Source organism: Anastrepha ludens, chromosome 6 (assembly GCF_028408465.1).
Source record: "Anastrepha ludens isolate Willacy chromosome 6, idAnaLude1.1, whole genome shotgun sequence".
Taxonomy (NCBI): Eukaryota; Metazoa; Arthropoda; class Insecta; order Diptera; family Tephritidae; genus Anastrepha; species Anastrepha ludens.
Genome location: NC_071502.1, coordinates 28,865,944 through 28,882,974, shown reverse-complemented (window position 1 = coordinate 28,882,974; position 17,031 = coordinate 28,865,944). Strand labels below are relative to the sequence as shown.

Sequence of the window (17,031 nt, the reverse complement as noted above, 5' to 3'; positions counted from 1 at the left end):
AGATGTATAATAGAAAGACAGGCCTTTTAAAGCACGTTTGCCCAATCCTTTAACCCACTCGAATTCACCGCATCAACATTTTCTGGTATACGTTGGCCTGTTTGGGTTTGTCTGCCCGTCTTTACTTTACCAGCCTTCACCGCCAACGGAAATATATTTTTATTTATTTATTTCTTTATTAAGCCCATGAATATAAAAGATTCTTATGGGACAAATAGGTATATTTAAAGCGTTAATAGGCATTAAAAAAAATACAATTAAACTATTTATAATAAATATTCAAAAAATCCAATGGATTGCCTATTGAAAATGAAAAATCTTTCTCAAGAAATTTTATGATTAGTTATTAATAAAATTTAGAGATTAATTATTATTAAACTCAATCGAGGCTGTAGTAGTAACATTAGTTAGTAGTAGCATTTCGAGCATAAACAGAGACACCAACATAGAAAAACTCCGAACTACGAAGACCTCTGGCGCGAATATTAAAGAAAATCCTCTCAAGACGCACCGCAGGATGAACGAGCTCCACGGATCAAATCAAAAATGAAAGCTTAGATTATTCTCCTCTTCTGCAATGATTTTAAGTTAATCAATAAGCATGGCGCTTCATAGATAGGGAAGCTCATACGTAACTCCGGGAGTTCCCAATCTTTTCTACCTTTTTGGCAGAATAATTATAATTTTTTACTGAAGAATTTTTTACAGAATTAGTATTATTATTTACTACGAAGTGTAACATAATCATCTTAGAGCAAAATTGTGTTATTTTTCTGGGCATAGGATAGGTTAGATTGTTGTGGCAGTGGGCTTAGAATAGCCAACTCACCCACTTAGGCCATGTCGGTCCGTTGTGGTACCACTGCATAATACGGGAACCCCAGTATTTATTCATCATAGAACAATTTTGACTCTCTTATGAACCGATCCGGTTTTAGCTCAACACCGAATAGTTTCATACGAGAGTCAAAATAGTATTTTCCTAACAACCTTGCTCTACTCCTAGCTAAGGCTGGACAATTACAGAGGAAGTGTTCTACAGCTTCTTCCTCTTCCTCATCTTTACGGCTTCTGCTGTATATCAAAATTCTTTTCGTACGAAATACTGTAAATTAACGTAACAAAATTCTGCAGTGACCAAATTCTGTATTTACAGAATTCTGTATTTACAAAATTCTGTAAAAACAAAATTCTGTACTGTCTTAAAAAAATTCTGTATTGACAAAATTGTGTATTGACGAAATTCTGTACCGACGAAATTCTGTATTAACAAAATTCTGCATTGAAAAAATTTTGTGTTGATAAAAGTCAACGAAAAAAGGAGTTCTACGCAAAAATACGGTGGATTGCGTAGCCGGAGTTGGACTGATGAGGGTTATTTTTTTGAAGCGCGACCGAAGGCCGCCCACGCGAAAAGGAGTTCTACGCAAAAATACGGTGGATTCTATCGAAACTGAAGAAAAAAAGTGCGCACTTTTTTTATAAAATTTGTTGAATTTCTTATCATTTACTTACAGCATTTCGTCAATACAGAATTTTGTCAATACAAAATTTCGGCAATACAGAATGTTTTTTACAGAATTTTCAAATACATAATTTCGTATACAGAATTCTATAATACAGAATTCTGAAATACAGAATTTTGTATACAGCATTTTGTAAACAGAATATTGTATCATACAGCATTACGTACCCAACCCGGGAAGTACTCCTAGCCTAGAAGAGTGTCTACCTATCAACGCAGTGCACACGAGCCACGACCTACCAGATGTTCTCGCTTGAGAGGTTGAGCAATTCTCCTGATCTTTTCTGATCTATTTGCAGCCAAATTAGCCAAGTATTTTATTCTCTCCATAACCTATAGGAGAATTTTATTTTTATCCTTAATTCGCAAGTTGCCATAGGAATTCCAATATCGTCTCTGTTTTCAAGCAATGGAAGATTAGTACCCTTTGTGGCTAGCTCATCGGCCTTGCAATTTCCTACAATATCTCTATGTCCCGGAACCCATATAAGGCTGACCTTGAAGACGGTGCTAATATAATTTAGAACTGCCAGACATTCCTCAGCAATCTTTGATATTAGTATAGCTGTCTCCATTGATTTGATGGCCGCCTGACTATCCAAGAAGATATTTATCGTAACTTTTGTTACGGCGTGTGTGTTAGGGTACACAGTTACCTCATTTATGGCTAAGACTGCTGCCTGGTAGATACTACAGTAGTCCGGAAGTGGAACAGTTAATTCTAATCTTTATTCTTAAAAAAACAAAAAACTCCATAGCCTACTTTATTTTCTAGCTTGAATCCATACCTAATCCATACCATGCCTGTCAAAAGTGAATTTAAGAAAGCAGTAGTCTTTCTTGATTATATCTCCTCAAAGTATTAGGTGCGCAACTAAGTTCTCGCTGTTTTTTTGATGAAAATACAACTTTATTCTGAAAAAATGGTTACAAGTGAATCGTTGAAAGTATTGCTCATCGCTGGCTACTACTTTTCCCCTTCTTTCTGGTAGATCTCGTATATCGTCGCGGTAAAACTGTTCATCTTTTGAGGCTATCCACGGATCAAGCCATTTCTTGATGTCTTCATATGAATGGAACTGCTGGTCAGCTAGACCGTGTGCCATCGATCGGAACAGGGAGAGTATGGCGGGTATCTGGAGTATCTGGAGAATATGGCGGGTGGGGTAGGATTTCCCAATTCAGTGTTTCCAGGTAGGTTTTAGCGAATTTGGCAACGTGAGGCCGAGCGTTGTCATGCTGTAGAATCACTTTTTCATGCCTCTCCGCGTATTGCGGCCGCTTCTCGCGCAGTGCTTGGCTCAATCGCATCAATTGAAGTCGATACCGATCCCCAGTGATGATGTCGCTTGGTTTTAATAGTCCATAATAAATAATACCTACTTGGTCCCACCAAATACATAGCATAACCTTCGCAGCGTGAGTATTCGGCCAAGACGACGACGTAGAAGCATGACGGGGCAGTCCACATGACTTTCTTTTCTTTGGATTGCTGGAATGAATCCATTTTTCGTCACCCGTCACGATGCGATGAAGAAAATCCTTCCTTTTTTGCCGCTGGAGCAGTTGTTCACAGGCGAAAAAACGACGTCCAACATCCCTTTGTTTTAACTCATAAGGAACCCAAGTCCCCTGTTTCTGAATTGTTCGCAAAGCATGCAATCGCTTGGAAATGTATTGGCGGGTAACTCCTAATACCTACCTCCTAAAGCATCCTCTTCTTGCGTTTGACTCGGATTCTCATTGAGCAATGCTTCCAATTCAGTGTCTTCGAAGATTTTTGGCCTTCCTTCACGCGGAGGGTCGTCAACATTAAAATCACCGTCTTTGAAGCGACGGAACCAATCTCGGCACGTTGTTTCACTTAAAGCAGCGTCTCCATAAACTTGTACTCCTTCACGACAACGCCAGGCCCCATGTTGCACAAGGCGTCAAAGCCGCACTCCAAGAGCTCGAATGGGAGATCCTTCAGCACCCGCTGTATTCTACGTACCTTGCATTGACCGATTCCATATTTTTTGCTCCCTGCTAAGCCATATGAAGGGCGTTACCTTCCACAACAAAGAGGTCCGCACGTTTAGAAACTGGCTCAACAACTTCTTTGACACCACACCAGGCAATTTTTGGCAGAACGGCATCAACAAATTTATCGAGAGGTGGACAGAAGTTGTAAACAGCAACGGCGAATATAAAATTGAATAACTTATTGATATAATTATTGTTTTTGTTTAAATAAAAGTCTTTGGTAAAAATGCTGCGAACTTATTCCCCAACCGAATAGTTATGAAGCTCATTGGAGCTGCATCTCTTTAAAATTCTGAAAGCTCTTAGTTTTTATAAACCTTTTACTAAATAAATATATTACAAATAATAATAAATAATATTAATTTACACAGCCACTGGCACGCACACTAAAGGGCATTTTCCAGAAATTCGATTTGTTTCCCAAAATATTCATATTTTTTTCCGCCGCTACACTGGCTAAATTCCTTCCCAAATTGCCTCTCCTTTTAAGAGTCATCAGTCGCTACTGGTATACAATTAGTAATTTTTTTTTCGTTTTAACTTTAATAGTACATTTTCCACATCTTAAATTCCATTTGACCATTCAATGGCAATCAGTGTACGAACAGAAACAGATTTTTAAATTCTCAAACTTAGAAGAGCAAATGTTGCCTTTCCAGCAAGCCTCTTTCTCTGCAAAAACCAAACTGACCCACATTGCACGAGTATATTTGTTTGAAAATATTTTATTCACTACCTTTTTTGAGCCACTGCCAGCGAAAAGCAACGTTGTAAATCATTAGTCAATTACATCCGGTCACTGTCAAACATTAAATTTGTAACGCAAAGCACAAAGAAAGTGTACCGATGTTGGCAGAAAGGGTTGTTTAGAAAAGGCAAAGCTGCTGGGTGGGCCAATTGGGCTGGACCGAGGCTACATCGGTGACTGCATCGCACCATCATACAGTGGAAGTTCAGACTGAAGCTGCGACTAGGTCAGCCACAATCGATCGGCGTCATCAATTATACATGAATTTACTTTACAAACGAGTTGGCTGAATGGATGGAAAGGCGCATTTCAATTTTATTAGCGAAAAGTAGTTACGACTACGCAAGCATTCATCTTCTGCTGAGCCAAGCAGTGTTGTTGCTGTAGTTGGAATGAAAATTTGGTAGACGCCACTTTGTTGACTGAAGGCTGAAAAGGAAAACATAAAACTTGCCGTACGTCGTTTGCCCTCCTGCTTGCCTTGGTTGCCCTGTTTGCTGATTGCTTGGTCCTCCGCTTGGTATTGGGTAATCTAAAAAGTTCGGTAACAAATTTCCAATACCCGATATGCAGCTATTGCGCGTTTGAAAAGTGAAATTTTGTAGGTTAACATTGAAAAAAAGCTTTACCAAAGTGGCAGTGGAAAGTGATTTGAATTTGAAGAGGTTTGAAAATGTCGAACATTTTCCACGAATCTCGCTTTTTTACTAGAAAAAGGAAACAATGCACTGCAGACTGGTAGATGAAGATTACTGCGATTTTTTATATAACTTATATCCGTGCTTTGTATTTTTACTTAAAGTGGTTTTATTTGATTTTTTTTAATTAAAATTTGGTGTTATATTTCATTTTTCTTTTGTTTGAAAGTTTTTTATTTGATTTTTTGTATTTAAAATTTATATTTTATTCAGTTTTTTTTATTCAAAATCTTTTTTTGCATTTAATTTTTTGTTTCTTTAAAATTTTTTTATTTGAATTTTTTCAATTTAAAATTTGTGATTTATTTCAATTTTTTATTTAAAATTTTTTTATTTGATTTTTTTTTATTTGAATTTTTTCAATTTAAATTTTGTGTTTTATTTAATTTTTTTTTTGCTTGAAAGTTTTTTATTTGATTTTTTTATTTAAAATTTGTGTTTTATTTCAATGTTTTTATTAATTTTTTTTTTTTGCATTTCATTTTTTGCTTCTTTGAATTGTTTTTATTTGAATTTATTTAATTTAAAATTTGTGTTTTATTTTAATTTTTTATTAAAAATTTTTTTATTTGATTTTTTTTTATTTAAATTTTGTGTTTTATTTCATTATTTTTTTGTTTGAAAGTTTTTTATTAATTTTTTTTACTTAAAGTTTGCATTTAATTTTTTGTTTCTTCGAAATTTTTTTTATTTGAATTTTTTGATTTAAAATTTGTGTTTTATTTAAAATTTTGTTATTTAAAATTTTTTTATTTGATTTCTTTTTATTTGAATTTTTTCAATTTAAAATTTGTGTTTTATTTCATTTTTTTTTTTATTTGAGAGTTTTTTATTTGATTTTTTTTATTCAAAATTTGTGTTTTATTTCATTTTTTTTTGTTTGAAAGTTTTTTATTTGATTTTTTTATATTTAAAATTTGTGTTTTATTTCAATTTTTTTGTTTAAAATTATGTTTTGCATTCCATTTTTTGTTTCTTTGAAATTTTTTTATTTGATTTTTTTATATTTAAAATTTGTGTTTTATTTCATTTTTTTTTTTTTGTTTGAAAGTTTTTTTATTTGATTTTTTTTATTTAAACTTTGTGTTTTATTTGAATTTTTTTTATTCAAAAATTTTTTTTTTACATTTGATGATTTGTTTCTTTGAAATTTTTTTATTTGAATTTTTTTTATTTTAAAATCTGTGTTTTATTTCAATTTTTTTATTCAAAAATTTTTTATTAGATTTTTTTTTATGTAAATTTTTATGTTTTATTTCATTTTTTTTTTGGTTTGAAAGTTTATTTATTTGATTTTTTTATTTAAAATTTGTTTTTTTTTTCAATTTTTCTATTAAAACTTTTTTTTTGCATTTCATTTTTGTTTCTTTGAAATGTTTTTATTTGATTATTTTATTTAAACTTTGTGTTTTGTTTCACTTTTTTTTTATTTGAAATTTTTTTATTTAAATTTTGTGTTTTATTTCAAAATTTTTATATAGAATTTTTTTATCTAAATTTTTTTAGTTGAGCACTTTCTCTGTAAACGTTCGGGATTGGCAGCCAGGCGATTAAGGCCACTGTGGGTGCTCCTTTTTTCGACAGCCTGAGGCAGTGCGACAACAAGTATCCCTTTGACTTTCTCCATTACATCGAGAGCTCTGGCTGGCTGTCGATATCTGCCTGTTAGAGGTCCCATAATGGTATCAAAACGGTGCGTTGGCGCTACTTGGGCAGAGTCAGAGTGCTACTTCAACTATTTCACCTAACTATATTACTTGCACCAGTGTGACGTCATACAAAACCTATTCCACAAACAAAAGTGGTATACTGATACGCAATAATGGCGGTACTCCAAAAATTACAAATGGCTCGCCGATTGCTAAAAACACGAAAAAAAGTTTTATTTTATTGTTAGCAAACTTTTGGACCTACCCCATATATATGTATTTGGTTATCCTTGGCCGCATACAACTGTATGGGTGCTTTGGTTCGTTTGCAATTTTGTTTATTATGTAGCATTTCTGTATGTATGTATGTATGCGTGTATGTATGTATGTATGTGTGTAAGTTAGTGTAGTTGTATGCGCAATGATGCAAATCTCACGAATACACTTAACCTTTTCCTTGCATGCATTAATAAAGTCATATTGGCCAACTACTCTGAGTAGCCACGCTCGAGTTTTTCCTTAGCATATCTTACGGCCCAAAAAACAGAAGAAATATAGGAATTGCACGTGAATAGCCTAAATGGAAAAGACCATTTAAGTTGGCACCACCTTTCGGGCGTTCAGTATGGGTGGTGTGCATTTGGGCGTGATTCGGGAAATTTGTGAATTTTTCTACTAATAAAATAAAGAAATTATGTGCTTGGTGGCGGACATGCCGAGGTCAGCCCAAGCCAACGTCAGCCATGGAGGAGCGCCAATTTAACGGAAGATCGGTAAGGGGAGCGTACTTAACAGCGTTTGGCCCAATGGCACAAAAGAAAAAATTCGCTTTGTTGTTTAGCTTGTGTGGATATATGTTGTCGGTGTGTGGTATGTTGCATGTGGCACATTATGCCCGGTGGCGTTAATGTTCACAACTACAACGGCATGGCTTCCAAATAATTACATACAACATTTACATTTTACACAAAAATTTATATGGTAAATATATGCGCGCATGTATGTATGTGTGCGAGGCTGCTGCTATGCGTGTTTCTGTTTCATCATGGCAGCGTTCGTCGGTCCCTCTAGGCTTTGTGCTTGCGACCGACCGCCTATATTACCAGTCTTAGTTTTAGCCTTGTCAGACCCTGCAGCACATAAAATGCAAACAAGCGAGTAGTGCAGCGTTTTTTTCGGTTGATATTTTCCACTTTGTTAGATTCTTTCTTTATTACATCGTATTTTTTTTTTTTTGAATCCACATTTACTTTTATATATATGCAGATATGTATGTATGTACATACACAAACACAAGCACACATACGTGCACAAGTACAGTTATGCGCCTGCTACTTAAAGTTTACGACATTATATCGTTTCATTAAAATACGAAACGAAACTTTCTACTTGAATGATGCTTTTGTTGTTTGCAAATATTTTATATTTCTCTTAATTTTCTTGCTTTCAGGATTACCACGTCTTCTTCATGCACAATCCATCGCCTAATCGCTGCTTGGTGTTTGACTTGGATACGACGCTACCTTTTCCCACGTACTTTCACAAGTATGTTACGGAAACATTTCGCTCGGATCTGGCGCTGAGGCCAGAACACCATAGGCAAGTATTCCTTTTTACAGCTAAACCAAAACATGACGAGGTTTCTGACGATATTTTCAACGAGTGCAGAAGTGGAGTGCGAGATCGCACTTTGGAAACTCAGCAGTTCTTTGAACGACCTTCTGAAGTGCAAGGCGTAAGAGCGGAGCCTGTATTAGGAAGCTGTTGCACAAATTATTTTCTTATTTCCTATTTTTTATTTATGCATTACATTTTTCTAATAAGGGTCGCTCCTTGGCAGGCAATGGCTAACCTCCGAGTGTATTTCAGCCATGAAAAAACTCCTCAAAAAAATATCTGCCATTCGGAGTCGGCTTGAAACTGTAGGCCCTTCCATTTGCGGAACAACATCGAGACGCACACCACAAATAGTAGGAGGAGCTCGGTAAAACAATCAAAAAGGGTGTACGCGCCAATTAAATATATAGTACTTTTTTTGATTACTTACGTTAAGCCCCATATTTTCTGCTGAACAGAATTATCCGCTCCACCATCGAGTTCAACGAGTGGCGCTTATTTATATCGCGCCGCTTTTAGAATCATACCCTCTGATGTTTTAAATACTCTGAAAACTATTTTCTTCTTACCTCCCCTTAACTTGGTAGGTAAACAGAATGCAGGTTACACTACAGCTCAGCTTGCCGCAACTAATCGATAGAAACTCGACCACACACTCGGTCAGGGACCAACAAATCACAGTGACTATTGTTGATATGAGCCATATTTCAATGGGTTATTTAGTGCTAGGAACAACGAGGCATAATCGATTATTGGAGAGCCCAATCGGGCATGCGGCGACATAAAACTTTACACTGAACTACTAACAGGGCACTGTAAACTTATTTATCACATGAAAAAGATAGGTGTGATAGCAAACGATTCTTGTAGACTCTGCAAAAAGCGACATGGGTCTATAAATCCAAACCTCCTGGTAGAAATTAAGCCTACTGCAGTTTTAGGATTTATTAATAGCCTGAAACTGTTCGAGTAGAGTACATGGCTGCACAATAGATCTATTCAGGTCACTGTGCACAAACAGCCAATCAATAATAATAATAGTGCTAGAATCCCAGCTACACGTGAGTGGGTTGGCGATATACCTGGTCGGCGGAACTGCTTACGGTTCTTTACTAATGCCTCAAAGCTTGACGATAAAGTTGGCTTTGGCATCTATAAATACTGTAAGAAGCCCAAAGTAAACGTCTCGGCTCTTCTGTCTAATCACTGCAGCGTTTTTCAGGCTGAAATTCCCACCATTAATGAGGTAACTGTCTGGTTTTGTGACTAAATCTATATTTATTCCAATAGCCTAGCGACGATAAAATCTATCGGTGCGGTTGTCTCTGATTCCATCATTGCTCGCAAATGCCAGGCATCGCTTAACGAGATGGCGGCATATTTCCACATCCACTTGGCGATCGGCGTAGTAGAATGCATTGTTGCGTGCCTCCCACTCGGAAGTGCGCAGGTTCGAAACACCGTGAATGAAACACCAAATGATAGAAAAAGTTTTCTCTAATAGCGGCCGCTCCTCGATAGGCAATGGCAAACCTTCGAGTGCATTTCTGCCATGGAAAAGGTCCTCATAGAAAACCGTCAGACGTTCAGAGTCGGCTTGAAACTGTAGGTCCCTCCATTTGTGGAACAACATCAAGATGCACACCACGAATCTACGAATAGGAGGAGGAGTACATAAAGTACATAAAGGGTGATCAATTGAAATAAAACAACAAAAGTTCAAACTTATTGGGCAATCTTTATTATTATTATATAGAAGCATTCATGACATTTATTTTTGTAAGATAATCCCTTTCAAATGTTGGCCGCAACTGCGACGTAATTCGGCCATCCGTAAACACCAATTTTAAATGACTCGTCGCAGGACTTCGGTTGTTATATCGTGAATAACTTTGCTAATGTTGGCTTCCAATACCTCAATCGAAGCTGGTTTATCCAAAAAGATTTAAACTACACCCGCCGTATTCCCCAGACATTGCACCTTCGGATTAACATCTGTTCCGATCAATGCAGTCAGTCAGCCCTTATTTGAGAGCGATTCACTTCTTACGAGAGCATCGCAAACTGGCTCAATGAGTGGCTCAAGTCAAAAGAACTCTAATTTTTCGTCAGAGGAATCCGTATGCGGCCTGAAAGATGGATTAAAGTTATAGCTTCCAATGGCACATACTTCACATAATATCAAAATTTTAATTGTTTAAATAGTTCGTAACTTTTGCTAAGAAAAGACGAAAACTTATTTCCATACCCAATAAAAATCAACGCGAGGTTTGAGTCACTCCAAACCTGCACTTTTATTATAGCGAACTTTCATAGGCATAAAACTGCATTTTCCAGAAACTTCGATTAAAAATATTAAATTTTGATGAAAACAATTTGAAACTTGGACTTTGTAGAAGAATGAACTATTTATATTTTCCAAAAGAACTTATTGGAAGAAGAATCAAAGGTAAAGCAAATAAATTATAAAAACTTGTCAGTGAGCTCCTGTCCTATATTTTTTTAAGGCAGCGATGTATTCAGACTTATAGCGTTTTTTATCCTAAATTAATAAAGTAAAAATGGTGTGGTGGTGTACATATTAGCCCTCAGTATACACTAGGTTGCTCAATAAATCTTGCGGTTTGATAAGAAAACACAACTTTATGCTTTGAATGGCACTTTGTTATGCAGTAGAGTCTCCCTGAACATCAAAACGCTTGTTCCAACGAGATTTCAATTTATGAATTCCATCCCTGAAGTGAGAATCTGGAAGCGCTGCAAAATACGCTTCCACAGCTGTTACGACCTAATCATTTGATGAAAAACGCCTTCCACGCATGATTTTTTTAGATCTTGAAACAGATAAAAGTCACTAGTGGCCAAATCTGGTGAATATAACAATTCGAACTTTAATTTACGGATTGTAGCCATTGTCAAAATGCTCTTGTGACACGGTGCGTTGTCCAGATGAAAAATATTTTTTTCTTTTGCAAACTGGGTCTTTTTTCACAATTTTTTTCTTTCAACTGGTCTAAAAGGTTATCATAATCTTCAGAATTTATTGTTTTACCATTTTGCAAGTGATCCACAAACAAAATTCCTTTCGGATCACAAATAACTGATGCTAACACCTTCTTGGCTTATTTCTGAGCACGAACTCGTTTCGGAGCCGATGGACCAGTTTCAAACGACTCTTTAGCCTCTTGTTTTGATTTAGAATCACAGTGGTTGACCCAAGTCTCATCCGTAGTGATGAATAGACGCACAAAATCCACTTTATTCTTTCGAAAACGCTTTAAATGTCGCTGAGAAAATCGCATTCGAATGTGCTTTTGTTCCATTGTTGCAAATGCGGCTCCCATTGTTCGCACAGGTTTCTCTAATCCAATACTTCAGCCAAGAGATGCCTTACACTGCCCAATGAGATGTCTGTGGCCTTTAGCAAATCGCTATCAGTCACTCAACTGTTTTCCAATACGATATCCTGGATAGTCTTCAAGGCTTGTAAGGCTACACTTAAATTCAGTAATCCTTCTTTCTACTGCACTAATTGATTGCGAAAAGTCCTTGCACACTTTCAACATTCGCTCACAAATTTCCTTTCTCCTTTGCTTTGGAAGATTTATTCCAAAAATAAAAATTCAGTCACTGCTCGATACTTGTTTTTTTTCCACTGTAAAGTGAAAATCCTGTCGAATGTCGTCGATACTAAATGGCCTGTAAGCAAAGAATGAATTGACAGAACGAAATGAAACTTCACGTACGTTCACATCAAAAGAGTACCACGGCAAAAAAAAGAAAAGCTAGGCTAGTAGCAAAGTCCTCTCTTATCGAAATGCAAAACCTGTTGAATAACTCAGGATTATTTTCAAAATCTTCATATATTCAAGGATGGAAACAATTCCAATATTTTTAATTTTATTGTGCACCAAAAAAAAATTTTTTTTTGAAGTGAAACTTCTTTAGGCGCGTCGGGGTCCCAAGGCAGATTGAAAATAGGCGAGTGAAACGGTAAGTTCGGAGCGTTACCGAAGTCCTTCCCACTCTCGCCTATTCGCTCTCTCTGTCGCTCTCTCGCATCGCAAGCATTGAAGTAGACTGGCGACATGCAGGCAACCGACAATCGACAACCGACAACGGGTATTATAGATAGCCATAGCCCGTGCAAATGAGTGCTGTGTGTGAGTATCAGATAAAGCGCCGATTAAATGTGTGTAAGCGGGAAAGCAATAAGAAACTGCTGTGAAGTAAATAGATGGTAGGTATGGAGGAGACGAAGCGATACAATGAGTGCATTTGCCAAACGAGTGACGATAGTTGAAGTAGAAGGTTGTAAAATGACATTTCAACCGTTTCGGTGATCAAAGCAAATTGATTGCGCCAAAAGTAGGCAAAAAATACCATTGGAAGTGCAAAGAAATGTCAGCGTCAAGTGCAACACTGCACCCAAGTGTCAAATTTGAAGCTAATAAGAACAAAAATAAATAGTACAAATTTATGTGGAGTGATATAGAAAAAAAAATATGAAAACCTGAATTTAACACGAGAGAGGGGGGAGAGATCTAAACCGGGGCTCCCATGCATGGAACAACCAACTTAGAAGTTTCACTTCTACCGTGCGTGAGTCTGACAGACCCTAGTTTTTTTTCATTTCCAAAGGAGGTTCTATTATTCTATATTATTTTTCATGATACCCATATTTGTATTCTACATTGCACTGATTCTTGAAATAGTTTTATTAATTACTCATATCCTTGAAAATTCAAAGTATTTCCCAAAAATCCTGTTGTTAGAGAGAATAACTTAAAACGCAGTTTTATTATAGATGGTCCCTGGTTGGTTGGTGTAGGTGTTGTCTGAGACACAATTAGCACAAAAGATGCCATTTTGATACGCCACTATTTTTTATTAGTCGAACCATCTTGAATTGACTATGAAACTGCCTACCTTATGAACAGAAAGTGCCGGGAATGTTTAAATAAAACTAAATTTCAGGCAAATTTATTTTATCTCCTTCAAAATATGACCCTCCTGAAGCAACACAAATGTGCCAAAGTTTAACCCAGTCCTCCATGCATCCCTAGTAGCCCGACGAAGAGATGACCTTCAGTTCCTTCGTCGCATTCTCTTTGATCTCCTCTATCGACTGAAACCTCGTTCAACGAAGTGGTAACTTCAACTTGGGAAACAAAAAGCAGCCGCACGGGGCCATATCAGGTGAAAACGGTGCTTGTACGATGATATTTACTTGGTGTTTGGTCAAATAATCCAGCACAATTTGGGCTCCGTGCGATGGCGCGTTATCATCATGCAACTTCCAAGAATTGTTTGCCCACATTTTCGGCCGTTTGTGACGTACAGCATCTCTCAAACGCTTCAAAATGGATAAATAATATTCTTTATTGACTGTCTGGCCCGATGGTACCCTCCATGGTGCACTACACCTTGGCAATCGAAGGAAACAGTCTTCCCGGTCAGCCCGGTACTTTTTGATCATAGAGTATGTCGTCTATTTTCTTTTCTGCAATTTCTTTCAAGTTGGCCATCGAGAATTCCCCCAGCGTTCTATGTCATAGAAGTGAAAAACTGTTTCTCTAGATTCTTCTTGATTACAGCTTTTTTATCTTTCTACTCAAATCTGTTCGGGTGTAGTACAATGGCCTCCTGACTGAGTGCTTGGACTTGGGCAACCCCCCACAAATCTAATCTACTCTAATCTAAAAGCCCTTGGCTGTTTAAGATAACACTATGACCAAACGTCCTAGCATTCCAAACACCTGCTTCCATTCTTTTATCCTGAAGGCGGTCCCTAGTTTCGTGAGTATTTTGATTTTTCGTATGTTTTAAATTTTTTTGGTTTTCATCGTGTTTTCTAATATAAATACAAGTCGACGGTCGCATTATCAGCTCTTTGGACATACGTGGCCATTAACTTGCTGAATCTGCCTCTATGCTTTTTCCAATTTATATAATTTTTCTCTATTTTTATTACTATTGCCTTCATAATTTCTCGTCCTTCTTACAGATACTTCAGAGTTATACCCGCAGAAACATATCTAAGTGAATTCTCGTCGGACCGCCGACACATGCGAAGGCCAGATGGCAGTTGGATAAAGCCACCACCCTCATACCCGCCCATACAATCAAGCAGTAAGGCATTCATTCAGGCATTTATGCCTTTGGCATTTGCACCTTATTTGTGCTATTATTGAATTTTAATGTTTCTTTATTTAATTTTGCCAATTTCCTTTAACATAGTAATTTTCCACATTTCTCTGTGCTCTCCTCCTGCAGGCAATGCGCATAGCTTGGGCGATTTTATCTGCATGAATGCGAGCAAAGGCCCCGGTACCGTTTACAGCCTCTCAGAATTTGTGCAAACCTTCTACAAGGCGCCGAATGTGGTGGCGCAACAGAATAACAAATAATACCAACAGTGCTGAGCAACTATCAATTGAAGTGCCGGTCAAGTGTAACGAGCAGACAGCGAATGGCGCCACAACGCCACATGTGGACCGGCGAAGTGATAAACGAAAGTGTTGCAACAGCACCAGCTGTAAACGTTTACGTACATTTAGATAATGGAAGTTTGAGTGTGTGGGAGAATGCGGGAGTATGAACTAAGATTGCGCTAGCAGGACCGAGTTGGCGTGGCACATAGCAACAATAGCAATAAGAACAACAACAGCAAGAACAAACTAAGGGAAAAGTAAGCAGCACAGCATTAATAAAAGCAGCATGGCGGCTAGTTTTAAAAGGGCTCAGCAGCTGAACATCATCGTAACGACATTAACGTCGTCAGCAACAATTACCTTCAACGCCACACTCAAATCGCTCGCTTGCATTTGGTATTTGGTCATCGCATAGCGTTCAAGGGACGAGCCACGAGCCACCCAGGCTGTCGGGCACATCTGTGCGCTGATGCAAATGTCACTTAATTTGCATATAACACAAAATCACCCTAAGCCTGAGCCAAGCATAGCTGTAAAACTTTTATTACTGCATCACCGTTCGCCTCACCTCACCTCACCTCGCTCAGATTGCAAGCAACGATTTGGCTTTACGATTCATTCTGATTCGAATGATGCTCTCGATATTCACACCAGCTGAGCTGAGCTGCCTGCCTGTCTACCACTCACAAACGCAAATGCTTTGCTGACATTCTCGCATAAATACTTTCCAAGTATGCGCTAGGGCGAATAACATTGCCCATATTCATGCATACCTAGCATTGTTTTTGTAGTTGTTCGTTGGTAATATTTTTAACCTTCATTTATAGTATTGGTTGGTGCTGGCACATGAAGTATAATTTGATGGATTCATTGGTTTTAATGGCTTCGGTTGATGGCATTTTGCTTGATTGAATGCCAATGGCATAGTTGTTAGTGGGCAGCGCATGAATGCTGGCTGCACTCGTGGATGCAGCAGTGCCAGCAAACAAAGCGCTGTACGTCGTCTCACAGAATTTCTGATAGTTACTCTTTGCTTTGCATCTGGTGATATTCGTTGCGCAACATAAAGAGAAGGAAAGTTTTAATGGCACAAACTAGCAGGAGAAGGCTGGAGAAGGTGGCGGCGGTGAGTGGGCGTTAAAGCAACAAAGAAAGATACTTCGTAATCAAAGATAAGACAACATAAACTATTAAATATTAAATAAAAAATTAAATCGGAAAAAGCCGAATAGAGAACAGAGAGCAGAAGAGCATAAGTAAATATCTAAACTATAGGTAGTAATTAATTAACTATTACAATTACAATTAACAGTTGCTTATAAAGACACAAAGCAAAACAAAAACAAAAACATAATAACTATGTAATAATATTGATAGCGTATTTTTGTATTCAAAAGCATGCTTGCCACAGAGGCAACAAAAATAAGAAAATGTAATTAATTGAAAAAAAAAGCAAGAACACTAAGGTCTATAACTCAGCGTTAAGCGTAATTAAGGCGAAGAGGAGCTGCAATCTGCAAAAAAATACGAAAACTCCCAATTTGAAAGCTCAACTATGCGTGGAGCTTAAATTTTACTCCCTTTTATTATAACTTTAACTCAATGCAATGTGTTTTTTTTTCTTTGTTTGTTTTTACTCAAATCAAGAAGTGCTGCAAAAAACTCAGTTAATTTTAAGCTACCGTTAACATATGAAAATTTCAAAATTTATTGATAGCAAATCTTAATGATATATATGTATATGTATGTAAGTGATCTTGAACATGCGATTATTGCAAGACATACAAGAAACGCCTGCAACAAACAGAGAAAAAAATACAATTTTATTTTTTAAAATAAGCAAAACGCACAATACTAAAATCGCTGCATATAGACTATTAGAATGCGCAAATATGACAGCTTTTTAAAGAAAGTCGGCCTGCAAAAGATCGATCAGCAACTTGTATTTGCACCATTCGCTGCATGCAAAGTTAAGCAGTTAAAGCAGTAGACGGCGGACAAATGGGTGCGAAGAGGGTTCGAATTTCCGTGCGTGAAATACCAAAAAAATTAGAAACATTTTTTTTTTTGTAATAGCGGCCGCCCCTCCGCCCCAGACCATGGCAAGCCCCCGAGTGCATTTCGGTCGACTTAAAACTGTAGGTCCCCGCATTTGTGGAGCAACATCAAGCCGCATGCCATGAATAGGAGGAGGCGCGCTGGCAAACACCCAAAAAGCGTGTAAGCGCATAATATATATAAACTTATATACATATATATGTAGTTAAAAGATTTTTTAAATTTGCTTAAACTTTTTTTTTTTATTCTTTTATTACGTTTTCTAATTTTTTTTTAT

The 17,031-nt window shown here is 37.0% G+C and overlaps 1 protein-coding gene across 3 annotated transcripts in view; it reads left to right on the top strand.

The window, feature by feature from the left end:
* The window catches only part of LOC128867315 (protein N-terminal glutamine amidohydrolase), an 85,142-nt gene extending 68,866 nt beyond the window's left edge, over positions 1–16,276 (top strand). For all 3 annotated transcript variants that reach the window (XM_054108429.1, XM_054108432.1, XM_054108431.1), the window contains exons 4-6: positions 8,096–8,244; positions 14,270–14,394; positions 14,539–16,276. In XM_054108429.1, the coding sequence (XP_053964404.1) occupies positions 8,096–8,244; positions 14,270–14,394; positions 14,539–14,672 (408 nt within the window). In that variant the 3' untranslated portion in view covers positions 14,673–16,276. The remainder of the gene's footprint in view (positions 1–8,095; positions 8,245–14,269; positions 14,395–14,538) is intronic.
* Positions 16,277–17,031: the final 755 nt, after the last annotated feature.